Source organism: Chelonoidis abingdonii, chromosome 11 (assembly GCF_003597395.2).
Source record: "Chelonoidis abingdonii isolate Lonesome George chromosome 11, CheloAbing_2.0, whole genome shotgun sequence".
In the NCBI taxonomy this organism is placed as follows: Eukaryota; Metazoa; Chordata; order Testudines; family Testudinidae; genus Chelonoidis; species Chelonoidis abingdonii.
The window spans coordinates 762,253-779,140 of NC_133779.1; the positions used below are offsets into that span (position 1 = coordinate 762,253).

Here is a 16,888-nt window from a genome sequence, read left to right on the forward strand (position 1 = left end):
CTATTTCAGTCCTAAGTGCTTCCCCTGCACTCCCCAGCCCCACACCAGGAGGCTGGGCAGCCTGCCCTGCACAGGCCTGGTTGTGCCCTTTCCCCCGAGCAGTGGCTCAGAGCAGATGCACAGAGGCAGTTTCCCCCACAGCAGGGCAAAGCAGGACCCATGCCAGCAGCCGCTAAGACCGAGGGGGCCTGGGCCCAGCAGCACTGGACAGCTTGGTGTGACAAGCCGCCTGCCACCGGTTACAGCAGCACAGCTGGGGAGAGGGGGCTCCCGCCCTGGAAGGAAAAGAGCCAGCCTGGGAAGAAGAGAGTTTATTCGAGAGCCCAGGAGAACACACAGAGGGATTGCTATGTCCCCATCCCACTCCCCCAGCACAGGGCTGCGCCCCGCAGCACGCATGGGGGCCATGCCTACGGTGGCCAGAGGGGAATGTGGTGCAAGCAGGACTCCAGCAGCACCACGCCGCAGCTGGCCAGGCACTGCAGGGAGGCTCCAGTGGCACCGGGTGCTGAACTGAAGCTGCAGGCTGACGCGCTGGCTCCAGGCTCAGTGGGGACCCAGGCACTCAACGACCCCGTTCCCTTTGATGCCATCGAAGAAGAAGAAGTTGTTGTGGGGTGGATCCCGCTGGGAAAGGGCCTGGAGGTGGGGTGGGGGGAAGGGCGTTGTTACAGCCTGGCTAGTGCCGAAATCCCAGCTCCAGGAACCTCCACCCTCCTTGCCAGGAGGTTCTATAGGCAAGTCCCTCACCACACATGGGCGGCTCCTGGAGGGGTGGAGAAGCTTCACCCAGGCGCACATGCCCCCAGTGTCCCCAATCTCAGCCAGCAGGTGAACTGAGGGCACGTGCCAGCTCACACTGCTTTTCACCTGGCCCCAGGAGCAGTCTGTTCCAGCACAGAGTAACAGGGAAGCCACAGCAGCAGTACCCATGTCTAGCACCCACGGACAGCTGAGTACCCTGTGGGGGGCAGAGCGTGGGGGCAAGCACAGCGGGGAGCAGCCCCTGCACAGGGGGCAGGAGGTCGGGTAGGGGCCCAGCAGCTGAAGCAGCACTAATCCCGCTGCAGAGTGGCTCTCGGCCAGGGGAGTTTGGAGACAGGGCCCCCCTTCCTCCCAGGCGCAGGACCACAGGTAGCCCCCAGGAGAGGCAGGGAGCCGAGGACACAGTAAGTTGGTGGCAGGCTGGGACTCACCCAGCAGTCCTGACCCCCAGCCCCCTCCCAGCTGACTGACCAGAGAGCAGAGGGGGAAGGGAGAGGAATCCCCTCCCCCCGAGCTGCCAGCCAGGCCCCTGGTCCTAGCAGAGCAGTGCAGCTGGGGCTCAGACAGGACCGTCACAGCCAAGGCTGCTGGGAGACAGCAGCACCAGGGGCCCAGAGGAGGGAGAGCCCCAACTGGCCGTGCCTCTTGCAGGGTGAGGGCACCAAGCTTCCCAAGCAAGCTGGGCTGGGCGGGGATTCCAGACACACCCAGCCCCAGGAATGCTCATGGCTCCCAGACCCCAGCAGCAGTTAACAGGCTGCTGCCCAGCAGCTGTGCCAGGCAGCTGGGAGGGGGCGCTGGGGCACAGAGCATCCACACGGCCCAGAGTGGGAGAGGGCCACCTCCGCGCAACAGCCTTTCCTGGTCCCCACCCATTCTGTCTGCACAAGCAGGGGAAATGGGGGGGCTGGGAACCAGGACTCCTGGGTTCCATCCCCTGCGCTGGCAGGGGACTGGGGCCTAGTGGTTAAGCAGAGGGGGGAGGGGCTGGGAGCCAGGACTCCTGGGTTCTATCCCCAGCTCTGGGAGGGGAGGAGGGTGTAATGGTTAGAGCAGGGGGGCTGGGAGCCAAGACACCTGGGTTCTATTCTGGCTCTGAGAAGGGAGTGGGGTGTAGTGGTTAGAGCAGGGAGGGCTGGGAGCCAGGACTCCTGGGTTCAATCCCAGCTCTGCCACTGGCTCTCTGCGGGATGGCGGGTAAATTTCTCCCCCGCCATGGCTATACTCCCTCTCCAACAGCTGGGCCTAGCCGCACACCCATTACCTTGACGACCTCCTGTCCCAGGACCCCTCCAAGCACTGCGCAGACGGGAGCCATTTCAGAGAAGCAATAGCTGAAAGAAGCACACACACCAGGTCAATGCCTGAGGCGCTCAGCTGGCTCAGCACTGAGTCCCAGTGCCAACATGGTACCGGCTGCCCCAGGCCAGCCTCCCAGACTTCCAGCCCGGCCCGAGGGTCACTGGCCCAGGCACAGAGCCCAGTGGAAGGAAGGCGACGGGTGACCCTGCCAGGCATAGGGAACGCCGGAGGTCTGCAAAGAGCATGTCTGGTAGATCCAGCAGTGAACACTCCTAGGCTGGGGCAGAGAACCAGAGCGAGGACTGAGCTAAGGGGGAAGCGTCAACTGGCCCAACCCCCAGATCTGGGAGAGGCCCTGAGAGATGGGAAAGGTGGGCAGGGGCGCAGTGAGACAGGGGCCATAGCCAGAGGGGTCGAGTAGTGGGCCCAAGATACACTCCAATGCGACCAGACCTGACGGGTCCAGGGCCTTCAGGGGGGAGCAATGAGCAGCCATCACTGCCAGGAGCTTATCAGCCACACGGGTGTCTTGTCCCAGCCTCTCACATGCTGCACGCAACCCTTCTAAAAATAGGGCCAGACATATCTGCCGTGTGCCCGGGCGCATTCCCGCCATTCCTGCCGGTGCACAGCGGCCTGCGCCTTCCAGGCCAGCGTGTGGCAACATGCATGCGGGGTGGGATTTTCAGGCTGAAATGAATCCGGGGGCACAGGGAGGGTCCTTCCAGCCCACACATGAAGGGACGGCAGGGTCAGGGGGTGGGAGTCGTGTCTCCCCCATCCGCCTGCAGCATCTGCCCTGGCCCCCCCATTACAGCTCTGCCCGGCCCAGGTACCCGGGTCTCTCCCATGTGCTCAGGGCTGATTGGGGCCATCTCTGCCCCAGCTCCAAAGCTTCAGCTGGGCCATCTCAGCCCATAGCGTCACTGCCCTGGGGCCCCTCCACCCAATGGGGCAGTTCCCTGGGTTAGGATGTCTGGGACTGTGTCCACCCCTCGTCCGGCTGTTCAGCACCAGGACTCGCTGGTGCTGGGGTCTCCCTGAAGCTGCAGAGACAGGGTCGCAGGCAGCCCGGGAGAGCAGGGAGGAGCTGAGCCTTCCCAGCAGCCCATCCATCCCTGTCAGGCCGACGCAGCCAAGCAGGGCAGAACAGGCAGTGCACGAGACGACCCGACCAGGCGCGGCCGGGAGGCTCTGTGCTCACCCACGGGGTGACGCAGCCAGACAGCTCAGATCACTGCTGATGCAGAACTGCGGCTGCCCAGAGAGGATCAGAGCCAGGTTAATGATCCTGCAATGCGCTCCTCGCTGTGGGGCTGGCGCAGCACTGCAGACAGCAGCATGGCCCCACGCTGGGCCCAGACCATGGGAGGGCTGGTCTGCAGCAAGCATCCCCCTCACAGCGCAGGGAGAGGCCCTGAACCCCAGCAGAGCTGGTACAGGAAAGGCAATTCCATCCCCCAGAAATCCCCGCGCCCACGGAAGAGAGAGGCCGAGACGTCCTCTGGAGCCAGGCAGCTACTCACAGGCCAGATACAGGCCCCAGGTGCTTCACAGAGTCCAGTTTTCACTCTAGTACCTGTGGGCACATGCACGCTCCAGTGCCTGATGAGGGGCAGCTCCCCGGGGATGCAGCGGGGACACATGGGGTGTGTGGGGGTATCTGGCAGACAGGCCATTGGACAGACACTTTCTTTGGGACCTGCTTTGCTCCTGTTCACACGTGGGCAGCAAGGAGCCCCCAGGATGGACAGTGGTCCTCAGCCAAGGGAAAGTTCTCTCCCAAAGCTGGGACTGAAGAGCACGCTGGGCCCCAGGCCCAATCCCAGCTCAACACCAGACTGCAGGGAAACCAGCGCACCTGACGAAGTCATCGGGCAGCAGGCCCACACCGACGCCCAGGGAGTCCAGCACCTCATTTCGGATCTGCAGCAGAAGCTCGGCGTCTTCGGCATAGCTCTCTGGCAACGGGTCCCTCCCTTTATCCGCCCGGAACTTCAGCAGCACTGGGGGGGGAAGAGGCGGAGGTCACAATCCCAATCCCTGGGGCTGTGCTCGTTACCCTCGCCGATAACCAACGAGATTCCTCACTGCGCTCGGGCCGAGAAAAGCGCTAATGGGAGAATCTAGAGCACACTCCACTTGCAGTAAAACTTGCTGCTACAGATCCTGTGCACACTCGAGCACATTGGCACAGCTGCCCCTTGCCTGGGCCAGAGAGAAACATGCACACTGTTCATGACAGGTGAAGGCAGCCTGGACCAGTGGACAGAGCACTGGCCTGGAGGTCAGGAGGGACAGGACCTATTCCCAGACACCTTCCTCATCAGACCTGTTTGGTTGGCAAGAGAGGACTGGCTGCCTGTGTCATGCTGGGCATACGGTGCCCTGATCTCAGATGGCAGGGGCACTGCCAATAGCAAATAACTCAGGGGAGACATGGCTAGAGGCCATGCCTAGTGACCCGAGCACAGGGCTGGGGCAGGACTCTCCCATCGCTGGCTTGCTGCATGCCCTGTCTGTAAAACAGGGACACGCTCACTGTCCGCCGGGGTCCCCCAAGCAGAAGAGCTACGCAGAGAGCTTTGGGAAGGCAGTGCCACCAGCCAGATGGGTTCTCATTTAGCCAGGTGAAGCTGCGGCTCTGACAAAACCATTCAGCAGCTGCGCTCCCTGCCAAACCCCCTCCCAGCACATCGGTGCCAGAGCGCCACGGTCACTCCCACAGGGCAGCTCTGGGGCACTTCCCAGTATTTTCTGAAGGCTGGTTCTCTCCGTACCCCGACCCTGACCCAGCTCGTTACTGTTCACAGCCACCCCCAGGCCAAAGCCCTTAGGTCTGGTCCGCTCCATTAATTTGAGCTGTTGGCTCAGCGGGCAACAGAGCCGAGGGGTCAGTATAGTCCCAGCCAGCCATCTTCCCGGAGCCAGGGGAGCAACTCCCAGCCCAGCACAAATCACATCAGCAGATCCAGGAAGGGCAGAGAGCACAGGCAGCTTCTCAGCCTGGTGTTTATCTGGGCTGTCTGCCTGCCATCCGTGCAGTCTGCTAGGGCGCTAATGAGGGGGCAGGCTGGCACCGGGCGGCTACCTCCCCTGCCACATCTGACGGGATCCTGGGGGCTGCTGGGAAAGCAGCCAAGAGGCCCAGCATGTCTGCAGTGACTTACGGTAAAGCAAACAGGAGAAGCGATTTTAACTCATCTTCTGGGAGCGTCAGCACTTTGCAGCCCACTACAGACCAGCAGAGAAGGAAACCCTGAGAGCGAGCCAGTGCCCAGCCACCACTAACTCCTTACAGGGAGCCAGCACCCAGCAGAGCCAGGAACAGGGATCCCATCCACCACTAACCCTCCACCGGGAGCCAGCGCCAGGCAGAGCCGGGAACAGGGGTCCCGGCCTCCGCTAACCCCCCACCGGGAGCCAGCGCCAGGCAGAGCCGGGAACAGGGATCCCATCCACCAACCCCCCACCAGGAGCCAGCGCCAGGCAGAGCCGGGAACAGGGGCCCTGACCCCCCGCTAACCCCTCACCGGGAGCCAGCGCCCCAGCAGAGCCGGGAACAGGGGCCCCATCCACCACTAACCCCTCACCGGGAGCCAGCGCCCCAGCAGAGCCAGGAACGGGGCCCCGGCCACCACTAACCCCTCACCAGGAGCCAGCGCCCCAGCAGAGCCGGGAACAGGGATCCCATCCACCACTAACCCCTCACCGGGAGCCAGCGCCCCAGCAGAGCCGGGAACAGGGGCCCCGGCCACCACTAACCCCTCAACAGGGACAGCGCCCTTCCCCCACACCCACCAACCACCCAAGCCCCAAACGCGGCGGGAACAGGGGCCGGCCACCGACTAACTCTCACGGGAAAGCCAGCGCCCCCCCCAGCAGAGCCGGAACAGGGGCCCCAGCCACGCTAACCCTCACCAGGAGCCAGCGCCGGCAGAGCCGGGACAGGGGCCCGGCACCACTAACCTCTACGGGAGCCAGGCCCAGCAGAGCGGGAACAGGGCCCCGCCACCACTAACCCTCACCGGGAGCCAGCGCCCAGCAGAGCGGGAACAGGGCCCCAGCCACCACTAACCCTCACCAGGAGCCAGAGTCCCAGAGAGCCAGGAACAGGGCCGGCACATACCTCTCACGGGGAGCAGCGCCCAGCAGAGCCGGGAAAGGGGCCCGGCCACCATACCCCTCACGGGGAGCCAGCGCCCAGCAGAGCCGGCAACAGGGATCCATCCACACTAACCCTACCGGAGCCAGCGCCGCAGAAGCCGGGAAACAGGGCCCCGGCCACCACTAACCCCTCACCGGAGCCAGCGCGGAAAGGGGCCCGCACCACTAAACCCTCACGGGAGAGCGTGCCCCAGCAGGCGGGAACAGGCCCCGGCCCACATCCCTCACGGGGAGCCAGCGCCCAGAGAGCCTGCCGGGAACAGGGGCCTCCGGCCCCCTAACCATCACCGGGCGCCAACGCCCCAGCAGAGCTGGGAACAGGGGCCCTGGGCACCACTAACCCCTCACCGGAAGCCAGCGCCCCGGCAGAGCCAGAAACAGGGGCCCCGGCCACCACTAACCCCTCACTGGGAGCCAACGCCCCAGCAGAGCTGGGAACAGGGGCCCTGGGCACCACTAACCCCTCACCGGAAGCCAGCACCCCGGCAGAGCCGGGAACAGCTCCAGCGACTGCTGAATACCTAGGCCAATACAGAGGCACCTTGTACCAGGCAGCGTGGCTTAATGGGGAGAGTGATGGGACTGGAACTCAGGGATCTAAGAGTCTATTCTCAACTCTGCCACTGACCAGCTGGCTAACCTTGGTCACTGCCTCTCTCAGTGCCTCAATCCCCGCCCACTGTCTCCCTTGTGGGTTCAGACCGAGCTCTCTGGGGCAGGAACTCCCACTCATTCTCTGCCTGTGCAGCCCCTAGCCCCACGGTGCCCCTCTCTCAATCTGGGCCCTGCCAGAACAAAGGAATACAAATGCGGCACAATTTCAAAGGATGGCTTTGAATCCATTCCTGTCCTATCTTGGCCTGCGAGCCCTGGGACAATTTGACAACTGACAGCCACGTTCTCCTATTGTTTGAAGTGTTTTGGGGACTAAACACCGGCGAGCAGCACCAGTCAGAGGCCGAACGCTGCCTGACAGCCAGCAGGAAAACGGTCTCCTGCGACGGACAGGGTCAAGTCCCTCCCAGACTCAGCGGCAGCCTAAGCCGATTGCCCAGCGTCGGACAGGCAGGCAGGCAGCGCTGGCTCTTCGGCCACAGCAGCAGCCAATGCAGCTCTGGAGGGAACGGGCCAACACTGGGGACAGCACGAGTCTTGGAGCCCTGCAACTCCAACACCTCCCCCAGAGCCTGATTCAGCAGGAAGAATCCTAGCCAGGCAGCCGGGAGGGGATGGGAGGCCTGGATACCTCTGAGAAGCCAGGAGAGGCAGGCATGTCCTACACCTGCAGTGAGCCCCAGCGAGCCCAGCCCTGTCTTTACCCTCTGGGCACCCTGCTGTGCGGGGGGGAAGCGGGCGCTGCCAAGCGTGGGCAAGAGCTCCCAGCCCCGGCTCTGGGGCAGAAGTGGTGCAGGAATTAATCTGGGAGCTTGCGCTGGCTCACGTCACTGGAAAACCGTGCCTGGGGCTGTGGCTTCACCGAGATTGCAGCCCATGTGGGCACTGGCGCCGGAGCGTGGCACGCTGGAGGGAGAAGGCAGCGGGCAAACCACACGCTGGGGCCGGGCCAGTCCCTCCCAGCTGGCAGGGCGCTTCCGCTCTGAGGAGCGTGACTGTTTCCACGCTTGCCCAGGTATTTTTAGCTCACTGCTGTTATGGTAAACTTGCATTAACCTCAAAGCCAACAAATCAAAGCCAGCTCCTGCCACAGGAAGTGCCGCGTGCTCGCTCAGCTGAGCGGGGCCCAGCGCTTCCTAGGCAGACTCTGGTGCTGACAGGCATGCTTGCCAGGCCTGCGCTGGACAGGGACGAGCAGACACACCCCTGCAGGGCAGATCCCACTCCGAGCCGGGTGCCGAGGCCCGAGCAAGCCAAGAGCAGGACAGAAGCAACTCTCTCTGGGAATAGCCATCTCCCCAGGAGGAGAACGCAGCATTCAGAGAGCTCACGCCAGCCCAGCCGACGCCGGGGTGCGTGTGTGGGAGAATAAAGCCTCAGAGCCTCCCCCACTATGCACCCCGTGGGAGCTGGGCCTGTGGGCTCTTCACTGCAAGGATGGGAAAATTGAGTCACAGAATGGGGAAGCATCCTGCTCCCCAGCCCCACCCCTCTCCCAGGCGTCCCTTACCCTGGAGCAGGAAGTAGTCCGGGGCGGTGCGCTTCAGGGCTGCCTTTGCCTTCTCACTGCTCCAGTCGACTGCCAGCGCTTCCTTCAGCTGGCAGAAAACCACCCGCTGCAATGGGAAAGCCAGCATGAGAGGGGCAGGGAGCCCCCCTGCAACGTTCCCCCCACGGCATCCCGCCTCCAGAGGTGGAACAAATAGGGAACAAACACAGGGACAGATCCTCACCGGCGTTTGCCCATGCAGCCCCACTGAGGTCGGGGGAGTTTACACCACTGAGGATCTGGCCTTGCCCCCCGGACTGCAGGTCATCTAGCCAAGCCTCATACACTTCTCCCTCCCCCTAGGCCCCAGGGTGGAGCGGGCACCCTCCAGGCAGGACGAGCACAGTGCGCGGGTGTTCTGCAGCAGGACGCCGTGCTAGGCCAGGGTATCTGGCCGGCTGTTGCTAGGAAGACGTTCCAGGGTGGGGCGAGGATTCGCTGGTGGGCCTGGGTCTCACCACGAGGACGCTCAGCCTATGGGGCTCAGAGACAGCAAATCGAACCCTGGCCAAGGGCAGCACAGGGGAGGGGAACAAAGGCCATTTTCCTCTCCCCTGTGTCAGGCCAGGGGAGGAGATGCTGCTGCTTGTTCGTGCTGGGCTGTCACTGCCTAGCCAGCAGGCCGGCCTGACCCCCGAGCTTCCCAGTGACGCTGGCCCCGGGCTCAGTGTGAGGTGAAGGGACCAACAGAAGATCAGGTGATGGAGGCAGAAGTGAGCTAGCCACCCAGCGCAGGGAGCTGAGTGCTTGGTCCAAAGCCTGCTGTAGGGGCAAGAGACGGGGAAGAGCTATAAATGGGTTAAGTGGGTAAAGTCTGCAGGGGCTTCTGCCAATCACCGCCACTCCCGATTCCCAAACTCTGCATGTACGTCCGGGATGCTAAGAGACCCACTCGGGGCTCTCCCTCGCCCCAGTTCCAGCGAGCAGGACCACAGCCGGACAGGAACCTCATTAGAGACCTCTTGGGGTCTCCAAAACCCAAACTTTAACTCCTGCCAGCTGTGGCGCGCAATCTGCTCCAGCTGCCCAGTCTTATCCACACACAGATGCGATGCAGGCTGCAGCCCCGCACGGGAAGTGGCTCAGAGAAGCGCCACGGGCTACATGCAGTGCTGAGCACCAGAGGAACCACCACTGCACTCACAGCTGGATGCAAGACGCAGCACTCAGTGTTACGGGCCGAGCTACTACCCACAGCTGGACTGAATGCACAGCCTAGCCCGGAAGAGGGATGCTGTCCAGGAATTAGCTCTGACCCTGGGAACGGGACAAGTCATTTGCGGGGGAGCCTCCCAGGCAGTCTCTCTCTGCAGCTTTCATGCCTCAGCACAATGCTGCAATGTATCACTCCCCCAGTCGCCCCCAGAGCCCAGGGACTGGGCAGTATGTCAAGCTGGGACAAGGGGGAGGTTTCAAGCTGAGCCTTGGGAGTAGAGTGTTAATGCCCGTCTACCTAATTGCTCCCGCTAGAATCACTGGACAAACTCCCAGCCTCAGAGTTAGGCCAGTGTGAAGAGCTCCAGAAAATCCCACCCACTGCGCCCAGCTCCTAGGATGCAGAGTATGAACAGGGAGTAGAGCCCCAGGGCTCAGGCCACTAGCGTCCCAGAGAGCATCTGCCTCAGGCGGTTGGATTAATTCTCAGGAGAACAGCTCATGCCTGGAAGGTGAGGGCAGGGGTATCCAGCCCCATTCTCAGAGCTCAAGGGAGGCTGGTAGTTACTGAGGAATTTTATCATCATCCTCCTTCAGAGATTCTAGGGGACCGTTGTGATCATCAAGTCTGAGCTCCTGCAAACACAGGCCAGAGGCTTCTGTGTCCCAGCCAGAACATCTGGCTGAGCTAGAGAAGGTCTTCCAGACAGAGGTGCCCAGTCTTGGTGTACGACCTCAAAGGGCCCCCATGCCCCTAGAACACTGGTTCCAATACTTCATTCCCCACCTCCCTGTTTTTGCCTAACTGCAGCAGAACACGTGCAAGCTGCCCTGCGCCTCCCTGCACAGCACATCTGGTTACACAAAGGAAATGCGATGCCAAGGAGCTCCCGTTTCTCTGGCACCCCAGCGGCCAAGCGCAGCACTGCAGATTGCCACCCTCCCAGGCCCTGGCTGCATTCAGACTTGCAGCAGGGGAGAGAAATGGGCGATGGAGTGACTGCGAGGTGACCCCATCCCCACTCTACGGGAGGGCACATGACCCTCAAAGCAACACCAGCCAGGTCACAAGAAACGCCGAGGAGAGATGACCCTCCAAACAAGAGCAGAGGCCTCGCCTCGCCAAGCAGCGCTAAACCCAGCTTGCCATGTTTTGTCACTGGGGGAAACTGCCCCAGCAGTCACCCACTAGGCTGCTGCCGGCGCACTGCAGGCTCGGGAATTTGCAGCAAAGCCACCAGAGAAGGTACAGGAAGCACTGTGTTCCCCCGCAGGCCTTCAGATCCATATTCCCTGGAGGGGACTCGTCCCAGGCATCGGCATGCTGGAAACTCTCTAAAGGAATCCGCTGCATCCTAACACTGATCTGACACAGATCGGAATCCCAGCCCGATTGGGGGAGGACGACAGCTGGCTAGCAGCGGCATCTGGGGAATACTCCCAGATCTCCCAATCTGGCCCAGCTGGGGCGAGGTGCGCTAAACGCCCCCTGATTGACAAGCAAGAGAAAGGGACACAAAAGGCCATTAAGCTGCTTGCATTCTCCCCATAGCCAGATAAAGCCGGGGGATTTCCACTTCCAGCTGCAAGTCCCTAACAATGGCCAGGCCTCAGGCTTTTACATGTGAAAGGCTCTTCCCTCCCCCTTCTCCCTTCATCCCCAAGCCACCCTCCCACTTACACAGGAGCTTAGCAATCAGCTGACAGCAGCAACAAGGCAGCTTCTGGCCCTGGCGTTAGGGTGGGAGCAGAAGACTTGGGGTACCAGTCTAGTTACAGCAGGGTGCAGCCGTGCCTTCCACCCACACAGCTGTTCCCAGATGGGAAGGGGAATGACCTATTGCAGTACAGTGGTGTCCATGCTTGGGACTGTTCCCGAACCGGTGAAAATCCCTCCCCAACCAAAGTAGGGGAGCAGGTGGGGCCTAACTCACCCAACACGCTATTCCAGGGGCCTGGATCCAGAAGCTGCATTTTAGACAGCACCAACTCAGGGACCCTACCATTCAAGGTGCGTGGCCGCTGACCTGGGCCAAGGCCAACGAGCCTCATTTATCACACACTGAGACTGGCTTCTCAATAGCCCAGCCTGACAGAACAAACACGAACACACAGCTGGGAAATTCCACAGCAAGCTTCTGGCTTGGGGCTATTTAACGAGATTCTCGTGGGGAGGAAAACTCTGCGGCCACCTTACACTTCCTTCACTCGCGAACACCTCCCAAGATCATCTGCACGTACATTACCCATGGCATCCACCCGTGGCTCTGGTCAACTGGGGCTGCCTTACGTTATCACTGGACCACTCTTAGAGCTCCATATAGCGCCCCCCCAGAGGATCTAGGCTCTGACTATAAAGAAAAGACCAGAGTTCTGGATGACAGCAGAGATCTCAGGACAAGGAGATGTTCCTGCAGATAACAGGTCCCACTACAGACAAGGCGCTGTCAATTCGGGATAGGTAATCCGCCATCACAGCCCCTCATTTCAAAGGGAGAGGGAAATGTTCTCATGACACTGAGCTCACACAGTTAAAGGAGACAGGGGGTGCAGACCCAGGCCACATGGCTCACCACCAGCAGACAGAAGCAAAGCCAGGAACTCCAGGACGCCTTGCCAAGGAGTGTAATCCAGCGATCATCCCACCCATGGCTCTCCATGCATACCCTGAAGTTGCTGCCTTAACAACTGCATCCTATGTTCCACACGCCACCAGACAGACCCAGCGCCTCTGCTGGGGGAAACTACCTAGACACAGACTTGAGGTTTCCCTGTAATGTGGGTGCTCTTTGGTGGCCGACAAGGGCACTGACACACACCTTTTTCACCATGGTTGTCTCTGTTGAATCAAGCTTGGCTTTTTTGGTGTCGGGCCCGTCTTCCACTCCCTGGCTGGCTTTGGTGACCTTGGTCTTCTCTCTGCAGAGAGATGGAGAGACATTTACCATGGCAGTCCCTGGCTGAGGAAGGCCGGAATCGGAACCTGTCGTATTTCACATTATCATGAGAAAGACGGCAGGCCCTGCGCCTACGAGTCCTGGACATGGTACACTAGGTCTCAGCTTTGCAACGCTTCCGTGCAAAGCTGTGTGCTATGGGGAGGAACCCCATACGCCCTGAAGCAGATGATCTGTGGAAGAAAATCCGTTGGCTCACAGAAGAGCCTCAATGCCTGAACTGTCACACAAAGCCACGTGGCCACAATTACACCCATCTACAGCCCATCTCCCTCTGCCTCCCAGCACTGGGCACAGACCGCCCCCCTTTGGTAACTTAGCTTCCCCCGCCCGTTAGGCCTTCATGGTGACTTCTCTAAAATGGGAGGCTGGCCAACAAGGATGAGGTCCCAGCATGCACAGCTGCCAGCTGCACACCGTGGCCTGCTCCCTGTACATACAGGTGCTGCCTGGCGTGCTACCGACATGCCTGTGCTAGTATCACAGATGTCAGTGCACCTGAGCGGGGGGGCGTTCGGGGGATGGCTGCTCTCCTCCCCCACAGCCAGACTTACTCCACAAACTCGTGTGCCCCCAGGTTGGCGAACATGGAGCCATAGTAGCCAAAGATATCCCCAGTGAAGAACTTGATGCCATTTCTGTGGCAGATCTGATCGACCTTCACCATGACGCAGCGGGAGCAGCACGTCAGGCACACCTGAGAGGAAGCAGAAGCAGCAGAGTCATCCTCTCCCCACCATGGACAGGAGCAGCAGAAGCTGCACATTTACAACCCTGCCCACCCTTCTGAGACTAGGGTCAGATAAACAGGCCCCGGGAGGGTGTGAACCCACCCCCCCGCCCATCCTGGGCAGTGGCAGGGGTCTTGGGCAGGACAGGGCAGCCCTCCATTCACAGCCAGACAAAGAACGGTGCTTTACATGCAGTACTATCAATTACCCCTCCTGGCAGCAGAACACTAAGTTGTGGGGGCTCATTCCAACAGGCCCCTCTCCAGGGAGAATCAGGAGTTTAGAGGTGGCAGAGCCCAGCTGGCTCCCGGCAACAAAGCCAAAGACAGACACTTTTCATTTGATTTAAACACACGGCTTGTCCACACAGGGCAACGGACCAGCATGGCTACTCTGGAGTCACTCCCTGAGTGGAGACACATTCCAGAGCAGACAGCGTCCAGCGTGTGCCGTAATAGCTGCTCCGGTCAAGTCTCCTGGCTAAGTAAGGGCTTATTCTCTCCTCTCCATCTTCCAGCTTTGGAGACTTGAGACAGGCCAGAACGGAAGCAGATGCTGTTTACAAACAGATATTCAGCTTGCCAAACCAGACGTGCAGCCATTCTGCAGAAGCCAGGTGACACAGGATTTAAAGGGACATTCTCCATTAACTTATGCCCAAAAGTCAGGCTGGGCAGGAATTGATTTTACTGGGTTTTTTTTTTATTTGGGGGGGGGGGGGGTTTGAAGGAAATGATATAAAAAAAATCAGGGAAATGGACTAAGGAAGCCCCAGTCACAATGCTTAACTGTGTGATGGTAACAAATTTGCATTTTCAGGATTTCATTGGAATAGTTTTTATCTGAAAATTTTCCAGTAGCGCTGGAAACTCAATGGCCCCACAAGCTGCCAGCCCAGGGGAGCCAGAAAAATGAAGCACACCCGTCCAAAACAGAGGACATGCAAACAGGAAACAAATGGTATCAAGATCCTCCCCCATCCATGCCAACTCACAGCCCTGGCTACACACAAAGGTGCATCAGGTTAATTAAAGATACTATTTTAAACCAGTTTAGTTAAACGGGTGTGAATCCCTGCAGGGTTGTGCTTAAATCGGTTTAAACCTGGCCTGTTGGTTTAGCTTCTGTCTGGAAATGCATGGGTGAAAGTTAAACTGACAGAACCAGCTCTAGATCAAGTTAAAAGCATCTACACAGGGGTTCATACTAGTTTAACTACATCTGTTTTTAAAACAGCTTTAATTAACCACCCAAGGACACCTCTGCCCAATCCCCACCCCCCACCCCTCCTGCCACTTACAGCATCAAACTGAGTAAAGAAATCTTCAGCTTTGTTTTCGATATTCTCCGGGTCAGCTTTCACGTCTACCATGGGGTTGAGGTTCTGAGCCCGTTCCAAAGAGGCTTCGGCTCTGTTGCGGCCCAACGAGCCCACGGGAATCAGGAACTGAGCTCTAGTGTCCTGCTGCGATACCTGAGGTGAGGGAAATAAAACCAATCCATCTCTGACTGGTTAGCAAGTGGCAGGATCCCGAGAGGCAGCGATACCACGGGCCGTTAATCACAAGTGGGAACACGGGAGAGACAGGCCTGCATGGGGCCAGCTTCCCTGCTAGCAGAGCACAGTTCTCGTCACACAGGAACTAAAACACTCATCTAAAGCCACTAGGGAGAAGAGAAACAGTTGTGGGGCAGGAAGAAGGGGGCTCATTTGGGAGTTAAATGGTGCAATTCCAGCCAGCCTGAGCGGGAGCTGTCAAACAGCAAGAGCTGGGGGAGTCACGTCCTACCAGTCAGTGCCCCTAGTCGCACCACAGAACCCCGGCTGTGCTCAGAACAGCACAGACCCACTAGGGAACACACAGCAGGTACAAGGGGAAGCTTCCCTGACGCAGCAACTTTCGCTGCTCTCCCTCCAGTCACCTTCCTCGGGCCCTCTGTGCCTTGCTAGAGAGCGTTTCTAAAGCTGAGAGCTCCACCTGGTGCCCAATGTGGAGTCACAGCCGCACTGCGGCCTAGCGCCTGCACTAGGAATCACAAGCCGCGCAAGGAGCAGCAAGGGAGACCCCGGCTGCTATTCTGACCAGGGGAACGATCCTGCTCCACACGCAGGGGCCGAGAGAACTCAGCCACGGCCACGCCAGGCCTCGCCAAACTCACATGGACAGCAGTCTCCGCATGCCTTACAGACACTTCTCAGTGCTGACTTCACCGCTGTGGGCGAGTGTTCCCTTAGCTACCATGCCACACTGCCTGTTTGACTTCTCCACACACCACGCAGGGACGCCCTGGTCTCTCTCTGCCAGCCTGTTGTAGAGGGCAGCTGTCGGCACGGCAGCCACCTCTGTGAACCTGGGTGCATAAACTCTGGCACTTCTAAAGTGGGCAGCTCTGGGTGAGAACAATGGCTCAGCCAGCTCCAGCCCCAGAAGGAAAGTCAGCTCCTCAGCATGCTATACGCCGGGGACAAAGAGGGGCCAGGAATGCAAACCTTCAATCAAGGCAGGTACTTACCCTGACCCACCTTCCATCCCAGCTAAGTGGAAGCGACACGCCCCTAAGCTACCAGCACATCCGGAACTGCCCTGTTCCATACCTTACGCACATCACAGCACTGATAGGGGCGACAGGCACCAGGCCAGCGGGAAGCGGTCGGAGAAACATGGGAGGATGCAAGCATGATGCAGCAGCAAGGAAGCATGGCCCCGCTGGGCAAGCAACTAGGTGTCCAAGGGACAGATTGAGAGGGAGGGTCGAGAGATTGGGTGCTGGATGAAGATGACCTTGATTCAATTCCCAGGCCCGCCACGCACTTCCTGTGTGACCTTGGGGAGTCACTCATCTCTGCCCCATGGCTCCCCAAAAGGAGATCCAGGCGCATACAGGGGTGGGTGGGGATAGAATCCATAGTATTCATGAGGCTCTAAGACACTCTGGGATGGGTGTTAGAGAAGCACCCAGATAGGCACTTCTTGCCTCATCCTGCAATGAGCCTGTCCTAATGGACCTGTGAGAACCAAACTCTCCTGCTCTGCTCCAGCATGGTCATGCCTCGGGGGGGCAGTTTGCAGGGACCTGTGTGCTCAGAAATCCCAGGCGAGAGAAGCCAAGGGCCCCTACCTGCTGATGGTCTAGCATGGTCAGGCCTTTGACCCCTGCCAAGATGAGGTTCTTTGCCACTTCTGCTCCCAGGCCCTTCATGCCAACCAGCAGCACCCGGGATGCTCGCAGCCTGTAACGAGATGCATGGGCAGTGTAAATGGATGGACTGCACCAGCTGAGACTCAGGGAGCTTGGCACGTGAGGGCAACGGTTCTGTGTTCGCAGCCACGTGATGGCAAGGAGAGAAATACATACCGATAACCAACATCTCACAGGGCCAACACCCCAAGGAAAGGCAGTTAGCACTGCCCCAATCAACCAGGGACGTCTTCCAGGCAAGAGAGGCCCAACTCTAGGATCTGCTAGTCACCCCCACCCCTGCTCCGTGAAGTGGGCTCTGAGTTACAATGCCTCGCCAATGACTGGGGACACAGCAAACGTGGCAGAGGAGTTGCTGCCCAGGCCTCAGTACAGTCAGGGTGAGGAATGCCTTCAACTACGGCAGAATCTCAGAGCGGCAAAGAACTGGGAATGGAGGTTGTTCT

General features: G+C 59.8%; 1 protein-coding gene across 1 annotated transcript; it reads right to left on the minus strand.

The window, feature by feature from the left end:
- Window positions 1-296: 296 nt before the first annotated feature.
- SAE1 (SUMO1 activating enzyme subunit 1) lies at window positions 297-16,502 on the minus strand. Its single transcript, XM_032770757.2, has 8 exons — window positions 16,362-16,502; window positions 14,542-14,715; window positions 13,065-13,207; window positions 12,373-12,472; window positions 8,360-8,465; window positions 3,929-4,073; window positions 2,030-2,099; window positions 297-639 (listed from the first exon to the last, which is right to left on the minus strand). Exons 1-8 carry the CDS (start codon window positions 16,440-16,442, stop codon window positions 547-549), a joined length of 912 nt encoding a protein of 303 aa, XP_032626648.2. The 5' UTR covers window positions 16,443-16,502; the 3' UTR covers window positions 297-546.
- Window positions 16,503-16,888: the final 386 nt, after the last annotated feature.

Excerpts from the sequence above, each read along its gene's own strand:
- SAE1 (XM_032770757.2), bottom strand. The coding sequence starts at position 16,442 with ATGAAGGGCCTGGGAGCAGAAGTGGCAAAGAACCTCATCTTGGCAGGG. Across the intron at positions 13,208-14,541 it reads TCTTTACTCAGTTTGATGCT|GTGTGCCTGACGTGCTGCTC; the intron begins GTAAGTGGCAGG and ends GCTTCCTCTCAG. Across the intron at positions 640-2,029 it reads TGGGACAGGAGGTCGTCAAG|GCCCTTTCCCAGCGGGATCC; the intron begins GTAATGGGTGTG and ends CCCCACCTCCAG.